At 37.7% G+C, this 17,619-nt stretch overlaps 2 protein-coding genes across 2 annotated transcripts; one reads left to right on the forward strand and one right to left on the reverse strand.

Annotated features, from left to right (window-relative positions):
- The first annotated feature begins 1,134 nt into the window (after positions 1-1,134).
- Positions 1,135-13,104, forward strand: LOC117341090 (phospholipid scramblase 1-like). Its single transcript, XM_033902924.1, has 7 exons — positions 1,135-1,236; positions 4,811-5,081; positions 5,754-5,837; positions 6,851-7,052; positions 8,620-8,731; positions 9,487-9,592; positions 10,748-13,104. Exons 2-7 carry the CDS (start codon positions 4,913-4,915, stop codon positions 10,849-10,851), a joined length of 777 nt encoding a protein of 258 aa, XP_033758815.1. The 5' UTR covers positions 1,135-1,236; positions 4,811-4,912; the 3' UTR covers positions 10,852-13,104.
- LOC117340557 (otolin-1-like) lies at positions 12,326-17,396 on the reverse strand. Its single transcript, XM_033902316.1, has 4 exons — positions 17,377-17,396; positions 17,102-17,184; positions 16,173-16,466; positions 12,326-12,441 (listed from the first exon to the last, which is right to left on the reverse strand). The coding sequence occupies exons 1-4, from the start codon at positions 17,394-17,396 to the stop codon at positions 12,326-12,328; spliced, it is 513 nt and encodes a 170-aa protein (XP_033758207.1).
- Between the last annotated feature and the right edge of the window lie 223 nt (positions 17,397-17,619).

Genomic DNA, 17,619 nt, shown 5'->3' on the forward strand with positions numbered 1-17,619 from the left:
CGTTTAAGCATGCACTATATGTGTGATCTCACGTGAGCTTAATGCTAAAATTAGAGTATTAAGTTCAATAATTATATATGCCACAAGACGAGTGCAAGGAAAATAAATTATTTAACAAGTTTGATAAATTCCATGACATAGCCATGAGTGTTGGGAGTTCAATAATAGGTACAGAATATTGCATGGTCAAATCCATATCACATGCCATTTCAGCGCGAGGACCAAATATTAGACCGAGGGATTTTGCTTCTTTTTTTTTTTTTAATTATCTCGTGTTTTAATTTCTCATGTAAATGTTATAAAATGACAAAGATGAGACTTTCTGAAATCATTGATTTTATTTCTAAAATAAACATTTTCAATTTGAAATATACGAAATTTAAGCATTTTCAATGCTTAACATCCCCGATATCAGGCATAGATACGTATACTTGTACCTGATAATTAACACATGTACATGTAGTACATATATCGAGGATTTTTTTTACTCTGGTGTTAACTACCTGATACACGTGCCTATGCATTAAGTAAGAAGCCAATACTTAGCCCGAGTTTTCTCTGGCCCTACACCAGACATGGTGACAGGGCCAGAGAAAACTCGGGCTACCAATACTAGGGTATGGATAATGTCTAAAAGGCATACACAGTACAGTCTCCATAAATGAACTATAATGACTTTCAATTAAAAAAAAAAACAAACAAAAAAACAAACAAAAAACAACAAATTTATTTTGATCTTGAATGACATATTTCCCCCACTTGGATTAATACTGAAATATTACACAAAGATTAATTGGATTAAGATACCGCTAAATTTGAGTTCAGGTCCACTCGATCCCATTCAGGTCGACGTAAATCCACTTGATGTCAGTTCCCGTTCAGGTCAGTAATGTTTGTCGATTCGATTAGCGACCGATATATCGGCCTTAAAAACACACCATTGAAACAGATGTTTAACAAAAAATGGTATTTTGATATGTAACATCACGTCTTCTTACATAAAATACTGAGAAATTAATCATTTACAAGAGATAACACATCTGAAACCAAGTCCTTTCAGGTCCGGTCTGTTCATGTCTTTATGAGGACCGTATCAGATTGTTAGTGTTACCCCGCATGCAGTCATTTGTTTATTTCCGGTTTGTTGTGACAGCGGGCGGTTGATTTCGAGGAGGCGATGTTTTGGTAGGAGGGATTGCTTCATGTACTACAGACAGCAATGTCAGTGTATGACAGGTACGGGTACCTCGTATACATGTAATGAGAATCTAAAAAGTAGAGATTACTGCTGGTTAGTTAAAACCCCCCAACGCAACAGTAAACAGACCACAGGGACGTGTTACTCCAACAATGTTAGAGGTTTTATACGGCGAGATACTTTTGACAGGCGCCGTGTCGGCAAAATAATATCCGATAGAAAAAGAGCCGACCAGCGAACTCTTATGTTATAGGAGTAAGGGACGTGTCTACAGGTCTACTGTAGCTATATATAGTAGTCTTATAACTTTAATATAAAGTAGATCTGTATTTCTTACTTGGCTTTAAGATAAGATTAGTCATGTCCCTATGGACATACAGACATCCCTGTGGACAGACAGACATGCCCTGTGGACAGACAGACATGCCAACCCATGTCCCTGTGGTCAGACCCAAGTCCCTGTGGATAGACACATGTCCCTGTGGTCAGACACATGTCCCTGTGGTCAGACCCAAGTCCCTGTGGATAGACACATTTCCCTGTGGTCAGACCCATGTCCCTGTGGTCAGACACATGTCCCTGTGGTCAGACACATGTCCCTGTGGATAGACACATGTCCCCGTGGTCAGACCCATGTCCCCGTGGATAGACCCATGTCCCTGTGGTCAGACATATGTCCCCGTGGTCAGACGCATGTCCCTGTGGTCAGACCCATTTCCCTGTGGATAGACACATGTCCCTGTGGAAGGACACATGTCCCTGTGGTCAGACACATGTCCCCGTGGATAGACACATGTCCCTGTGGTCAGACACATTTCCCTGTGGTCAGACCCATTTCCCTGTGGTCAGACCCATGTCCCTGTGGTCAGACACATTTCCCTGTGGTCAGACACATGTCCCTGTGGTCAGACCCATGTCCCTGTGGTCAGACACATGTCCCTGTGGTCAGACACAAGTCCCTGTGGATAGACACATGTCCCTGTGGTCAGACACATGTCCCTGTGGTCAGACCCAAGTCCCTGTGGATAGACACATGTCCCTGTGGTCAGACACTTGTCCCTGTGGTCAGACCTATGCCTTGTGGTCAGACCCATGTCCCTGTGGTCAGACACATTTCCCTGTGGTCAGACACATTTCCCTGTGGTCAGACCCAAGTCCCTGTGGATAGACACATGTCCCTGTGGTCAGACCCAAGTCCCTGTGGATAGACACATGTCCCTGTGGTCAGACACTTGTCCCTGTGGTCAAACACATTTCCCTGTGGTCAGACCCATGTCCCTGTGGTCAGACACATTTCCCTGTGGTCAGACCCATTTCCCTGTGGTCAGACCCATGTCCCTGTGGTCAGACACATGTCCCTGTGGTCAGACCCATTTCCCTGTGGTCAGACCCATGTCCCTGTGGTCAGACACATTTCCCTGTGGTCAGACCCATTTCCCTGTGGTCAGACCCATGTCCCTGTGGTCAGACACATTTCCCTGTGGTCAGACCCATGTCCCTGTGGTCAGACCCATGTCCCTGTGGTCAGACACATGTCCCTGTGGTCAGACACAAGTCCCTGTAGATAGACACATGTCCCTGTGGTCAGACACATGTCACTGTGGTCAGACCCATGTCACTGTGGTCAGACCCATGTCCCTGTGGTCAGACCCATGTCCCTGTGGTCAGACCCATGTCCCTGTGGTCAGACCCATGTCCCTGTAGTCAGACACATGTCACTGTGGTCAGACCCATGTCCCTGTGGTCAGACCCATGTCCCTGTGGTCAGACACATGTCCCTGTGGTCAGACACAAGTCCCTGTAGATAGACACATGTCCCTGTGGTCAGACACATGTCACTGTGGTCAGACCCATGTCACTGTGGTCAGACCCATGTCCCTGTGGTCAGACCCATGTCCCTGTGGTCAGACCCATGTCCCTGTGGTCAGACCCATGTCCCTGTAGTCAGACACATTTCCCTGTAGTCAGACACATGTCACTGTGGTCAGACCCATGTCCCTGTGGTCAGACCCATGTCCCTGTGGTCAGACACATGTCCCTGTGGTCAGACACAAGTCCCTGTAGATAGACACATGTCCCTGTGGTCAGACACATGTCACTGTGGTCAGACCCATGTCACTGTGGTCAGACCCATGTCCCTGTGGTCAGACCCATGTCCCTGTGGTCAGACCCATGTCCCTGTGGTCAGACCCATGTCCCTGTAGTCAGACACATTTCCCTGTGGTCAGACCCATGTCCCTGTAGTCAGACACATTTCCCTGTGGTCAGACCCATGTCCCTGTAGTCAGACACATTTCCCTGTGGTCAGACCCATGTCCCTGTAGTCAGACACATTTCCCTGTGGTCAGACCCATGTCCCTGTAGTCAGACACATTTCCCTGTGGTCAGACCCATGTCCCTGTAGTCAGACACATTTCCCTGTGGTCAGACCCATGTCCCTGTAGTCAGACACATTTCCCTGTGGTCAGACCCATGTCCCTGTAGTCAGACACATTTCCCTGTGGTCAGACCCATGTCCCTGTAGTCAGACACATTTCCCTGTGGTCAGACACATGTATCTGTAGACAGACATTTGCTCGCAGACATATCTTATATAAAAATCAAGGACCTTTGAATTGGCCAATATGGTATCATACTGACCTGGTTTAATCTAAAATAATGACCTTGATCTTCGTCCTCAGTTAATATTTTATTCTACCAGGTGTGTATAACACGATATTGACGTCATCAAAGGTCTAGAATCAATAATATCACCTTAATGAAAATGAAATGACTCTGACACCTGCAGTGTCAGACATAATGATTAATTAATTAAGCGTTAATTATGTGTTACTGATATTCACACCTGCCATGTTTTGTGTAAAGGACCTAAAATCAGTTGATTGGGTGTCTCTTATACAAGTGTGTACATTGAACAGGTGTATGATCGTTATTTATATATATACACAATGTACATGTGCATTTGGCATGGGTATAATCATGATTTTAACAGTGTTTCCTTGAAAATTAGGCTAGGCAATTAAGATATAGGCACATTCATGTACACCCCAGTTTGTTTATTTGTGTATTTCTCTTACCTGTTACAAAGTTATTAATGTTCAGATAACAGTATTTATGTAATTAAACTTTATTCATTATACAACAATTGCGAAACAAGTTATATATCAACTTATATTATTACTCTTGTTGGCCCGGATGGAAGCAAGCGAGGGGTCTTACTGTGGGAGGAAACCGGAGTACCGGGGAAAACCCACGTGGTCAGGCAGGTGACCCAATACCTTTTCACGTCCGAACGGGGAATCAAACCCCGGCCGCCTAGGTGTACAGCAAGAGTGTTATCACTGTGCCACCCGACCACCCGTATAACAGTATTTACCATATTTGTCTAAGTCAACCTGCTCCTCTCCTAGAGTAAAAGTTTAGGAAGGACCAGTTTTAGTTAACTGTTTTACAATTGAATATTCTGTAAAAATGAAGGAGGCTTATATTGGTGACAAGAGCTTGTATATTTATATTAAAATATAAGTACAGGCTTTACACTAACTGCATAGATTTGCAAATGTTTTTCCATAAGATGATTATTAAATATATTCTTTGTTTTCACTTTTATAGATGGATGCACATTGTCATCGGCCATTTTGGATATTAAGCTGTAATTAATATATATATACACTCTCTGTAACCTATGCATGGTTACAAACTTGGTTGTTTACCATGGAGACGGTCACAGGACAACCCAATTCTGACCACCCACAAGGTCAAAGGTCATATGAAGGTCATGAGAAAGAAGTACAGGATGTTCAAGATGAATACCCAAAAGGACTGAGGGAGTTGATAATGGCAGACAAAGTTATAATAAGACAGTGTTTGGACGTAGCTGAAGGTATACACGGAGAATAATTTGTATTATATCTGTAATTCTTTTTACTTCTTTATATTTATAATTTTGTGTCATGATTGATACTACATACTCCAATAATATTAGAGGTTTACACGACAGGACACTTTTGACAGGCTGTCATGTAACAATATCCACCAATATAATCAGGTGGAATAAGACCTCATATACGTATAGGAGTAGATTGATACATGAACTTCAACTCCAGTTTTTCTTAATCACAATTTCTGTGGAAGGTTTCATTTTGAAGTAACTGATTCAGATATTGATTTCTAACTAAAAAATAAATGAGCTTATACATTTTTGTTTGTGATGCAGGGTTGACAAATGGAGTATCACTATAATAGAAAACAATAAAATAGCTTGTAGAATAATTGTGTCGATCGGTCCAACATTGTATGTTGTGGTACATATCACAATTGGACTAGTTTTATTGCTTTTAAATTGATCAGGAAATCTTTAATTGCTGCAAAAAAACAAAACATAATTTTTTTTCCCAAGTGGTTGAGAATATATCAACTACAAAAGCAACAAAATAATAAAAATGTTGTTTTTATCAATAAACCTTATGAAATTTCCTTGGAATTCATAATAAATAGACGGTTACTTTTTCTTAGTTGCTTATGATCATTTTATTATGAAATTACTTTTCCCCAGCCGTCCTTTGCTGGCAGAGACCGTGCAGATACAGTCTGTATACTTCAGATGAGGATGAAGATCACTTTCTTTATGCACAGGAAAGTATGTACTAGTGCAATGTATATAATAATTTTGTTTTGAATTCTCCAGACATTAGAGTTTCCTCAGTAAGGCCTTTTTCTGAGGGCTTTTTTGAGGCCGTTAATGGGCTTCATTCCCAGTTGAAGTTATTTCAATTTCAAGCCAAAGTCCCAAAATTTGCTGTTTATTCCTGAAAAAAACTATTCAAATTCACCATTTTTCTTCTCAAAATGAGACATAAAGATCCCATTTCAAACCACAGAGTAAAAGCCCTGCTCTGGCCCCAAAAAGTAATGTTAGGCATTTTGACAAACGGAGGTAAAGTATTGTCCAAGTTTCCTTTGACCCTAACACCTGATGTTAGACATTTTGACAGATGAATGTCTGGTGTGCCTGGTCCTGAGTTTCCTCTGACCCCAAAATCTAACTAGTTCCCTTACCAAGCTTTCTTTTGCCGAATTCCTTTGGATTCATATGACATAAGAGGTTGCTGCAGTGTTGTTTAATGTTAGTGAAAAATTTTCAAAATAATGTCAAATAATGCCTAGTTCAATAATTCCAATTAACTGGTTGATTAATTGACCTGTTCCAATTTTTCAGCTGCTCACTATAAAACATAAATGCCCCAGCATCATTAAATATGAACATATAGTAATTAGACTGGCCAACAAATGTTTTTTTTAAACACTGTATTAAGAATTAATTAACCCAGCTGACATCTAATACTCAATTATCTCTCCTTGTTTGAACCTCTCTTGGCTCCCCTTGTTTGAAACTAGATAATCTTCCTTTGTTTAAAACTAGATCATCTCTACTTATCTGAAACTAGATTATCTCCCCTTGTTTGAAACTATATTATCTCCCCTTGTTTAAAACTAGATTATCTCCCCTTGTTTGAAACTAGATTATCTCCCCTTGTTTGAAACTAGATTATCTTCCTTTGTTTGAAACTAGATTATGTCCTGTTGTTGAAACTAGATTATGTCCTCTTGTTTGTATTCTTAACTTCTTTTTTTTCTTTCATCCCAAACCAGTTTCAGAATGTTATTTAAGGCAATGCTTAGGAGCTGTGCGAGGATTTGTTATGAAATTCAGTAATGCAGAGATGCAGGACGTGATGAGACTGCAGCGCCCCCTACGGTGTCCTTGTGGAGTCTGCTGGTGGTGGTGCTGCTGCGTTCAGGAACTCACAATTGAAAGTCCATCAGGGAATCCTGTTGGACGTATTGTGGAAAAGTAAGTTGGTGTTGTTACTTTTGAAAGGTAATGTGTCCAAATTTGACTGACGGGACCTGCTGACCTCGATGTCCACAAGAAAAGGCGACAGATTCTCAAAAACCTAGCTTTTATTAGGTCACCTGAGACAAAGTCTCAAGTGACCTATTCGTATCGTCTTTTGTCCGTCGTCGTCCGTCGTCTGTCGTCTGTCGTCCCTGGGGAGGGGGTAAACTTTGCTATGGTTTATGTAGGGAAATCACATTTTTGACTATTATTTGTTGGATTTGTATTGGAATTCATTCTAACTTGGTTCAAATTATTAGCATGGGATGACAGTTTGATGGTATGTACATTTTGGCCCTGGTTGACCCCCAGGGGCTGGTGGGCGGGGCCAAAAAGGGTCAAATTGACTGAAATTTCAAAAATCTTCCTCTCTACTCTCAGATATGGTAGAATCAAATACTCTTCATAGGTGGAAGGGTCTTAATGTGCTTTACCAAAATTGTGAATTTCATGACCCTGGGGTCTCACGTTTGCCCCTGGGGAGGGGGTAAACTTTACTAAAGTTTATATAGGGAAATCACATTTTTGACTATTATTTGTTGGATTTGTATTGGAATTCATTCTAACTTGGTACAAATTATCAGCATGGGATGACAGTTTGATGGTATGTACATTTTGGCCCTGGTTGACCCCCAGGGGCTGGTGGGCGGGGCCAAAAAGGGTCAAATTGACTGAAATTTCAAAAATCTTCTTCTCTACTCTCAGATATGGTAGAATCAAATACTCTTCATAGATGGAAGGGTCTTAAGGTGCTTTACCAAAATTGTGAATTGCATGACCCTGGGGTCTCATGTTTGCCCCTGGGGAGGGGGTAAACTTTACTATAGTTTATATAGGGAAATCACATTTTTGACTATTATTTGTTGGATTTCTATTGGAATTTATTCTAACTTTGTTCAAATTATCAGCATAGGGTGACAGTTTGATGGTATGTACATGTTGGCCCTGATTGACCCCCAGGGGCTAGTGGGCGGGTCCAAAAAAATCTTCGTCTTACAACCCAAATAAGGTAGAATTAAATATCTTCACAGATGGAAGGGTCTTAAGGTGCTTTACCATAAGTGTGAATTTCCTAGCCCTGGGGTCTCACATTTGCCCATGGGAGGGGATAAACTTTACTATAGTTATAGGGAAATCACATTTTTTGACTATCATTTGTTTTATTTGTTTTAAAATTCATTCTTTCATTCAAATTTACTGAAATATTTCAAAAATCAGGTGACCGTTAAGGCCCATGGGCCTCTTGTTTTTGGATGTAATTTTCAGATGCAAGATTGAGATAAAATAGAGATTCAGTTATAAATCGTTTTAAGTATGCTGGTAAATTTATGTAATTAAACAGTATAAGATTGGACTTTTAGGTGGACCATATTTGATTTCAGAACATTCTATTTCAAGGAGTTTTGTTAAGTTAATTTGTTATTCAAAAAGATATAACATGTTTTAAACTTGTTTAATAAGTGAAGGCAAAATAAAATAAAATGTCAGTCTTAAGTGCTTTTGTTAATTGTGTCCTTTTCAGTCGTATGTGCTGCTGTCCGAGATATCAGATTCTAGACGATGGTGACAATGTTGTCTTCAATGTAGAGTTCTCCTGCTGTCTGTGTAAACTGTGTGCTGATGTGTCTATACAGGTTTGTCTCCTAGTCTCCTTGCTAATGTATGTATAAGTACCGGATCTCCAATGTTACATACAAGGAGATAGTATTATCAGAATACTCAACCTGTCTTCATGCTAATGTGCTGGTAAATATAGGATCTCCTGTTTTAGTAAGCTCCATGTGAGAAAGGTCAACCCGTTGACTTAACAGTTTGGAGTTTCAGAGTTTGGAATTTTTTTTGGTATTGTGTCTACCTCAAATATCTTACTCTGTGATTACCCCGGCCACATAAAAGCCTCAGATGAAGATACAAGGAGCATGATTTGACTCTCCCTTCACTTGCAAATGTAGGTTTATGATTCTCAAATAGCTGAGAAATGGACCAATCTGTTGTAGTTGTGTCCTTGGGAAAGACACTTCACCCTCTGGATGGCTCTTGTTGTACATTGAGGTAGTCACCAACTACTACATGGAGATCCCCGCCTCAAAAATGACCTGGCTGCATCTTCTTTGGGAGATAAATTCAGCAAGCAAACAAATCTCTGGTTGAGATCTTTCTGTCTACTTTGAAAAAGTGATATTTATTCAATCAATAATTAAATCAATATTTTTACAATATTTTTGTCCTTTTAAGTGATAATTTATGAAAGTTGCCTAAAGACTTGACATGTATCTGTTGTAATTGTTATTTGAAAAAAAATGTTTTTGCAGAAAAAAAAAATTATTATACATTTCTTAAAATGCATTGTTGTGTAAATGTTTTGTTAATCTCACTTCTTCTGTAACAGATATTTGGTGCTCGCTATGGTGATGAGCCTGTGGCAGAGATAACTAAAGCTTGTCGTGGTAACAATAAAGACTGCTGTGGTACGGAAAACAACTTCATTCTGCATTGTAAGTTAACAAACAGGGAATAGTGTTAAAAGATACAAGTGTCATTTGTGTACTTAATAAAAGATATACACTGTAGTTAAAAACCAAAAAGTGTTCCACATGAAAATTAACAGTGGTAAAACTACCTAAAAACTAAGGGCCATGATAGCTCATTTGGTTAGAGTGCCAGGCCACAAGCCTCAGGTGAAGATCTGATGTGCCTGGTTTGATGCTCCCTACCCAGATTGGTTTGTTTTTCTTGGGAAACTGTGAAATTGGCCGGTCTGTGCTGTTGTGGTTGTGCCCTTAGACAAGACACTTCCCTTATTGCTCTGGATGGTATACAATAGGCCTCCCTTATATTGTTCAGTGAGGTAGTCACCAACTACTGCAAGGATACCCTGTCTCAAAATGTCCCTGGCTGTTCATGGGGAGATAAAACTAACGATGTGCCATTTGATCAATGAACTGTATCAGTTTAGTTTCGGCTGTCTTTTTTTCACATATCTATAGATATAAAAGGAACAAGGCAAAGTACAGGTAGTTATATGTTTTTTATGCTATTTCTCTCATCCAAGAACAATGTAGCTTATTATTTCCTATTATATAATTATCATATCATACATTGATTTTGTACATGTTGGCTTGATACGTTCCTTGGACACAGTATTGAAATTCAACCCAAGGTCAAAAGTCTGACACCTAGATCGAATAGAGGTCAGAAAGTGTAGTTATTTTTTTATTCTTGGTGGTAGGAACGTGTCAAGTCCCTCTGATTTTGTACAAAGTTCATATCCTATAAGTTTATAAAACGTATCAGTTTTTATGTTGATAGCCAGTATACTGCTTACATGCAGGATTTAAATATAAATGATTTTAACAGAATAGCGATGTTCTATATTCCATCTAGCCTTAATTCAAGTTAAATAGTGATTTTTGATTCTCATGGAAGCCGAGATCATACAATCTCCTAATGTATATGTTTGTGGATCAGTGAGGTAGCCACCAACTACTACAAAAGGCTTTACCTCAAAACGATCCTTGCTGTTAATGTGGCAATACACCCAACAAACAAATGATTAATATTAGAATTCAGGAAAAGCCAGGAATTCATTTTATGAATCACATTTTCTATAAAATCAGTGTCTATAAATAATGTTTTTTCTCCGTTTTCAGATTTGTTGACAGATCTTCATGTACAGGATAAAATCCTCTTGCTAGGTGCTAGCTTTTTAATTGACTACAATTTTTTTGAGCGTCAACAAAGATCCTGCTGCTGATAATAGAATTTCAAGCACAAGAGTCCCACATGAAGCTGACGTACATGTAATTCCGAAAACACCCGCTCAATCTATATCACAGGGTTATGTACAAACAGTATATTTTTTACCTTTTTTCTGTTTTTAACATTATCATTCACATTGATATCATTGTATAGACCTCCTCCCGAGAATATATTCAGGGGAGATAACTCTTCAAAAATGTACTTCTGTAATTATGAAAATTGTTTTTAACAACTTTTCACAATATATATTCATACTGCCAAATATTAAATCCCCAGTTTTAAGCATTCTGTGATATATCTCTGCCTTTACTATTTTTAAAGAATCTGATATTTTATATTTAATTTCTTTAACAATTTTAATGTGGTTCATGGACGCCATATGCAAGTTTTGTTACACTCGGTATCTTGATATTTTAATAGTAAGTGTTCCCTTTATATATTTCAAGATATTTGTTGTTATCAATGCATCTTTATATGTAATTGTTGTACATAATTATGAATTATAATATTTTTGATTGATTTACCTGTAAATTTAAAGTTTACTTTGTTGATTGACTCTGACCTTGAATGATTGAGTGTAACTTTTTCAGTGACTGACCCAATCTTTTGAGTGATTCACTTTGACTTTGACTTTGGGGAAAATGGATGTTACATTTGAAACTTTGTGATATGATGATTGACTTTGTCTTTAAATGATTAACATTGTCATCAGAAATATTGACCTTGGTATTTGGATAATTAAATGGTTGTCCTTCACTAGAAGATATTGACCTTGACATTGAATGACTGTCCTTTACGTGTAGATATTGACCTTGACATTGAATGGTTGTCCTTCACGTGAAGATTATTGGCCTTGAAATTGAATGGTTGTCCTTCACGTAGATATATTGACCTTGACATTAAATGGTTGTCCTTCACATTGAGATATTGACCTAAACGTTAAATGATTGTCCTTCACTTGGAGATATTGACCTTGACATTGAATGGTTGTCCTTCACGTGGAGATATTGACCTTGACATTGAATGGTTGTCCTTCACGTTGAGATATTGACCTAAACGTTAAATGATTGTCCTTCACTTGGAGATATTGACCTTGACATTGAATGGTTGTCCTTCACGTGGAGATATTGACCTTGACATTAAATGGCTGTCCTTCACGTTGAGATATTGACCTAAACGTTAAATGATTGTCCTTCACTTGGAGATATTGACCTTGAAATTGAATTGTTGTCCTTCACGTGGAGATATCGACCTTGACATTGAATGGTTGTCCTTAAAATGGAGACATTGATCTTGATATTGACTTCCTTCACGTAGAAATCTTGGCCTTGACATTGAATGGCTGTCTTTACACGGAGATATAGACCTTGACAGTGAATGGACAACCTTCATGCAGAGATATTGAACTAGGCATTGAATTGTTGTCCTTAACCTGGAGACAATGATCTTTCACAATGACTGATCTTCCTTCACTTGGAGACCTTGAAATTGAATGACCGTCCTTCACCCTGAAACATTGACCTTGACTTTGAATTGCCTCCATCACGTGGAGACATTGACCTAGACTTTGAATGTCCTCCTTCTCCTGAAAGGATTGACTTTGACATTATTAAATTGATCTCTGGAATGGAGTTAAGTAATATTACATCGTAACGCCATTATCAAATTATTGTGCTGATAAACCTTTATCTACCACGCGCTACATGAAACAAATAAACATTAGGGTAATTGGCAAATTACATTTTACCATGTACATTGTTTGACGCACATCTGTCTGATCTATCAGAGTTACTTCCCTTCGTTTCACTCTGATGCGTGTTGCGAGTTTTTCTGGAGCGAGGCTTGGTTACGTGACCTCTCTATGCCAATCAATACTTTACACTACAAAAGTGTTACGAAAAAAATCTTTGGCCTGAAAAAAGGCATCATAAATATATAGCGATCTGGACAGCTGGTGGGGGCCAAGAATGGACGTAAAGAGATGCGGAACTATTTTGTGTTCATATACATGTGTAACATATATATTTTGTCGGAGATACTTACAGACTGTATGCGATATATATATACCACTCTGGATGTAGTAGAGAGTATATTGTGGTTAATTAATATATACATTTTGTATGTAAGAATATTTGAAATGTTCGTTATATATTTCGTATGTACAAGCTTTTGATATAGCCAGAATTGAATTCTGTATGTTACATGTATGTACCATTCATTTATTGGAATAAATTAAAATGGAATATTTCAATAGTTTATATTATTTTTTTGTTACATAGTCTCGCATTGAGTGTGTGTTTATTCACTGGTTATGATGAATTAACGTTGAGACGGCTGATAAGAATTTCAATATTATTTTAATTCATATAGCAGTTCAATACACAATTCCATGCGGCCATATGTATTTTGACTATCAGATATACAAATAAAGCAAAATGGTACAGTGAACTATGGTGTTACCTGTTGCCAAGAAATATTCAGAAATAGTCGGTGTCACTATTGGACAAACGGTATATGGACACTCTACCAAACTCGTCAAAAACGAGTCGGCTCGTCATCTGCCTAGTGTAGGGGAGATAACTCTCGCTAACCATGTGGACTAAGACCACAATTATATGCTCCCTCAGAAATCTAGGTGATTTTGTAAAAAACTATACCATGGCTGTTAGAACTTAGTATTTGTGTAAAAGATTGGTGTTGAAATACTCTAGTTATATCATTCTAACATTTACTGTGTATTTTTTTTTATATTGTGCATTCTATTTTGGCGCAGGGTGCTGTGTGACAAGTCCTGTCTTTACCCCTACCCTTTGAACCGGAAGTTTATATTTGACGTTGATGACACGTGCAGACGATTATCTCGAGAAAAAATGCCAACATGCTGTGTTGATTTTTTTTATTATTTTACTCCCAATACATTGCTCTTGACTGGTAAGAAGGGTAAAGTTGGCTATCGGATTTTGGGAATTTGTTATAAAATTAAATGTTACAATGAAACATATAGTGAAATTAATTGTGGTCTTAGTCCAATATTGTGACTGAACCCGTACGACTAAAAGTCGGGTCATACTATGTGATTTCGTTTCCATCCGTCATTCCGTCTTTTCGTCAAATACCGCAATATAAACTGTATGACAGTTTATGTTTTTATGAGGTCATTTGAGAGATGATTCTCCTAAAGTGTTTAAACAGTATTTTCATTTCTTTTCTAATTGATAAATATATCTTTCACATTTAAAAGACTTGCGAGATCGTACAAAAACGACACGCATGGTGTGAGTACACACATCTTCACTATAGTCGCAGTCATTAAATATAGCGCACAAATATATACCATGCAAATATTAATATTTACATTCTGAGTGTTAATTCTTTATATGAACAAACCAAGTGAAAACAAACATTTGACCATGAATACAGTATTTCTGCAGTATGTATTGAATTAAAAAAAAATCGAGCTACCAAAAGTTCAACAAAAATGATAAAATAGTAAAAATGCTTAGTGCAAAGCTGGGGCAGAAACTACCATTTAGAAACTTTGGTATATTTCGGCCATAGGACAGAATCCAAAGCCTTCTTAGCAGGGGAAACGCTCAACTAAAGGTCAAAAGTGAGGTATTGTAAAAGAAGTCATTGGTAAGAAGAAAGTTGTTTAGAGAGAAAGAAAATTATGCCAAATTTAGTTGCCTCTTACTCTCCTTGCAATGAAGACAGCAAATACCAGTGGAAGAAGAACACAATCTAGTCCCTCTTTTTATGACATGATGGATTTGTTAATTTTGAGATGCATGTACATAGAAAATCATCGATTTCATACTGAGTATATGATATATTAAAATCTGATACAATTTACAGAGTATGGTAATCAGACCTATGCATTCCTGGTACTCGCCTGATCCTGGCATTTATTTCATTGTTAAAAAATCACTTAAAAAGATTCTTATTTGCAAATACATCCTATTGATATTAATAAAGTTGAATGCCTTCAAATTGGTACATGGCATAAGAGGTTTCTTTGGCGTCAGGACGTTTGATAAAGACGGAATCCCCTTGGGACAATTGCACAAGGGCTGTGGTAGCCCCTGAATTATATATATTGCTTGAAGCCGGTATAAATAGCGCACGGATTCGCTCTCTATTGGTCATGATAAAGAAAAACATGGCATCCCCCTGACTGATTGACCACACATTTAACGAAAAGAAGTAAGTCCCAGCCACGTGACAGGTAAAAATCCCAGTAGCGGAGTTGTAGAAGTTTCCGTCGTTCCATTTCACTTCTTCGAACACAGTATTCCAATGATATGTGTAATTCCTCAATGTTGTGTCCGTACCAAACGATATCTTTTGAGCTAAAAAACAAAATCAATTTTCAAACATGAATTAAGTATCGGGATTTGTAGAAATCAGATAGATATACCAACAAAGACATCAGAATTGCATAAGATATTCTGTATCTATCTTTAGTTCAAGAGCTCAAGGTTTTCTGAATTGCAAGCCACGTTGTCTCAGTATTGTCTAATATCAATTAAGAAAATAATACAAATGATTTAAAATTGAGTTTAATTCACTCTTCATCTACGTTGAAGGTGTGACAGAGAAATCGCCATCAAAGGGTTGATATTTTAGGTTGTTTACGCGAAACAAATTCTATCATCCTGAGACCTTTGCATTTTTGTCTGGAACGTCAAGGTAGAGTAATTTATTGATCTATTTTATTTTTTATTTATTCATTTATACTTATTAATTTAATTGATATTTAATTAGTATTTATATTATTTATGTTTATATTTATCATTCATTTTATCTATATCAGATTTATTTTTTTATTTATTTATACATATATTCTTTATTTACTTATATTCATATCTGTTCATTTATTTTTATTTTTTAGGATATTTTTCTCTCACATGTATCTTAATATTTTATTGGCTCATCGAAACATATTACATTACAGATGTATACCACAATGTTGTAATGTAATTGACATCCATGTGTATATATGTTATTGATACTTCACGGACCGTACATGTAGTAATTCTGGATTTGTCATATTTCAGCGTATTTCACAAAACTAACTATAGTGGATCGCTTACAATATAAACTGCATCAAAAGTTAGCTTCATCTAAAAATAACCTTTTCCTCAAAATAAGTACGTGTTCTGTAAAAGAAAATAAGCCGCGTCTTATTTTCGAAATTTTACGGTACATGTATTATGATATTGTCAACTAAATGAACTGCCCATTTTTTTAAACTATACATATATATATCTGTACACCTCTGAGTTCGAGGAATTAAAGGGTCACCTTTGTACCTACCAGCTTTCCCTTTGTCCCCTTTCTGACCCGTTGGTCCAGTATTTCCAATGTCACCTTTCTGTCCCCTATCTCCTGGTCTCCCCGTGTCCCCCTTTGGCCCCACGGGTCCGCTACTCCCGTGTTGTCCAATTTCCCCTTTCTGTCCTTTAAAACCATGCATTCCGGTCTCACCTTTCGATCCCACAGCCCCAGATGTACCATTGCCCCCGTTTTGTCCTTTGATCCCAGCAGTTCCGGTGTCCCCTTTAGGTCCACGTAGGCCCGGATCTCCCTTTTCGCCCTTAACTTGGGAAGCTGTGTCACAAAAAGAAGTTTTCTCATACATGTTTACGGTTACACAGACACAGAACCTCTATAAATCTACTTATTTTAGCGCAGTAATTAATAAGAGCACACATTATATGCTATTGAAATATTATCTAAAAAAAAAAAAGTGTTTGCGCACAATCATAATTTGGCGCATGGCTTTCAACGTAAAAACCGCTAAAATAACATCACCGCTGAAATTGGTACCTTGACAGTAACAACAATGACAAGAATTTATTCTCATAAACATATAAAGTGTAGAGAATTACATACATACAAAATTGTACAGGAAATTTGAAATAATACATGGATACAGTTGTTAAGCAAGGGATACAGTTGTTAAGCAAGAGATTATATTAAATAGTGTTAAGTCGTATACTTACAACAGACCGAACTTTAGATTTGATCAATTAGTACAACGCAGACCTGCTGTGATACATTTAAGGATTGAATGGTGCTTTTGTGGATTTCATAAGGTGATGAATTGAGTTGCTCTTGAGACAAATTCAACATAAAAACATATGTACATGTACACAATAGTCGATGCTTTCGTGTATTTTTTATGACGAGAGTACATTCAATCCCTGTGCGCAATATTTCTATATGTAGCTTGATTTCCTTACCTTTTGTTCCATTCCAACGAGAAAACAAAGAAAATGAAGGCGTGTAACCTATAAATGGAAATAAATTATGTAGTACATGTGTACTTAGAAAATGAAGTAACCAACTTGTCCGTCGTTATAATGTATTGTATCAAAACTACACAAAATTTCAGCCAACTCATTTTCATTATCCGCTGTTTCTGATTGGTAAAACATATATAGCAGCTCAATTAAATTATGTCGCTTACAAACAACATGTATTAAATTCCTAGACAATGGTTTTTGATGAAAATGACCGTACATTTGGATCTACCATGGTGATAGCCCAAAATGGCGGATAAAATGTGCATGTCGGCAAGCGTTCCTATTTTTTCGTTTTATTTCAAGATAGAGAAGGATGGGCACGTTACCAGACGTTCTTTCATTATGAACATTCCTATTGTCCTCATTGTTTTCTTCATGACTGCCAAATTCACTCAATTTCATAGACGGAATTGTGTCGATCGGCTGTCGTCTGCTCCTTTGCAACAAAACAAAAC

This window comes from Pecten maximus, chromosome 13, assembly GCF_902652985.1.
Source record: "Pecten maximus chromosome 13, xPecMax1.1, whole genome shotgun sequence".
In the NCBI taxonomy this organism is placed as follows: Eukaryota; Metazoa; Mollusca; class Bivalvia; order Pectinida; family Pectinidae; genus Pecten; species Pecten maximus.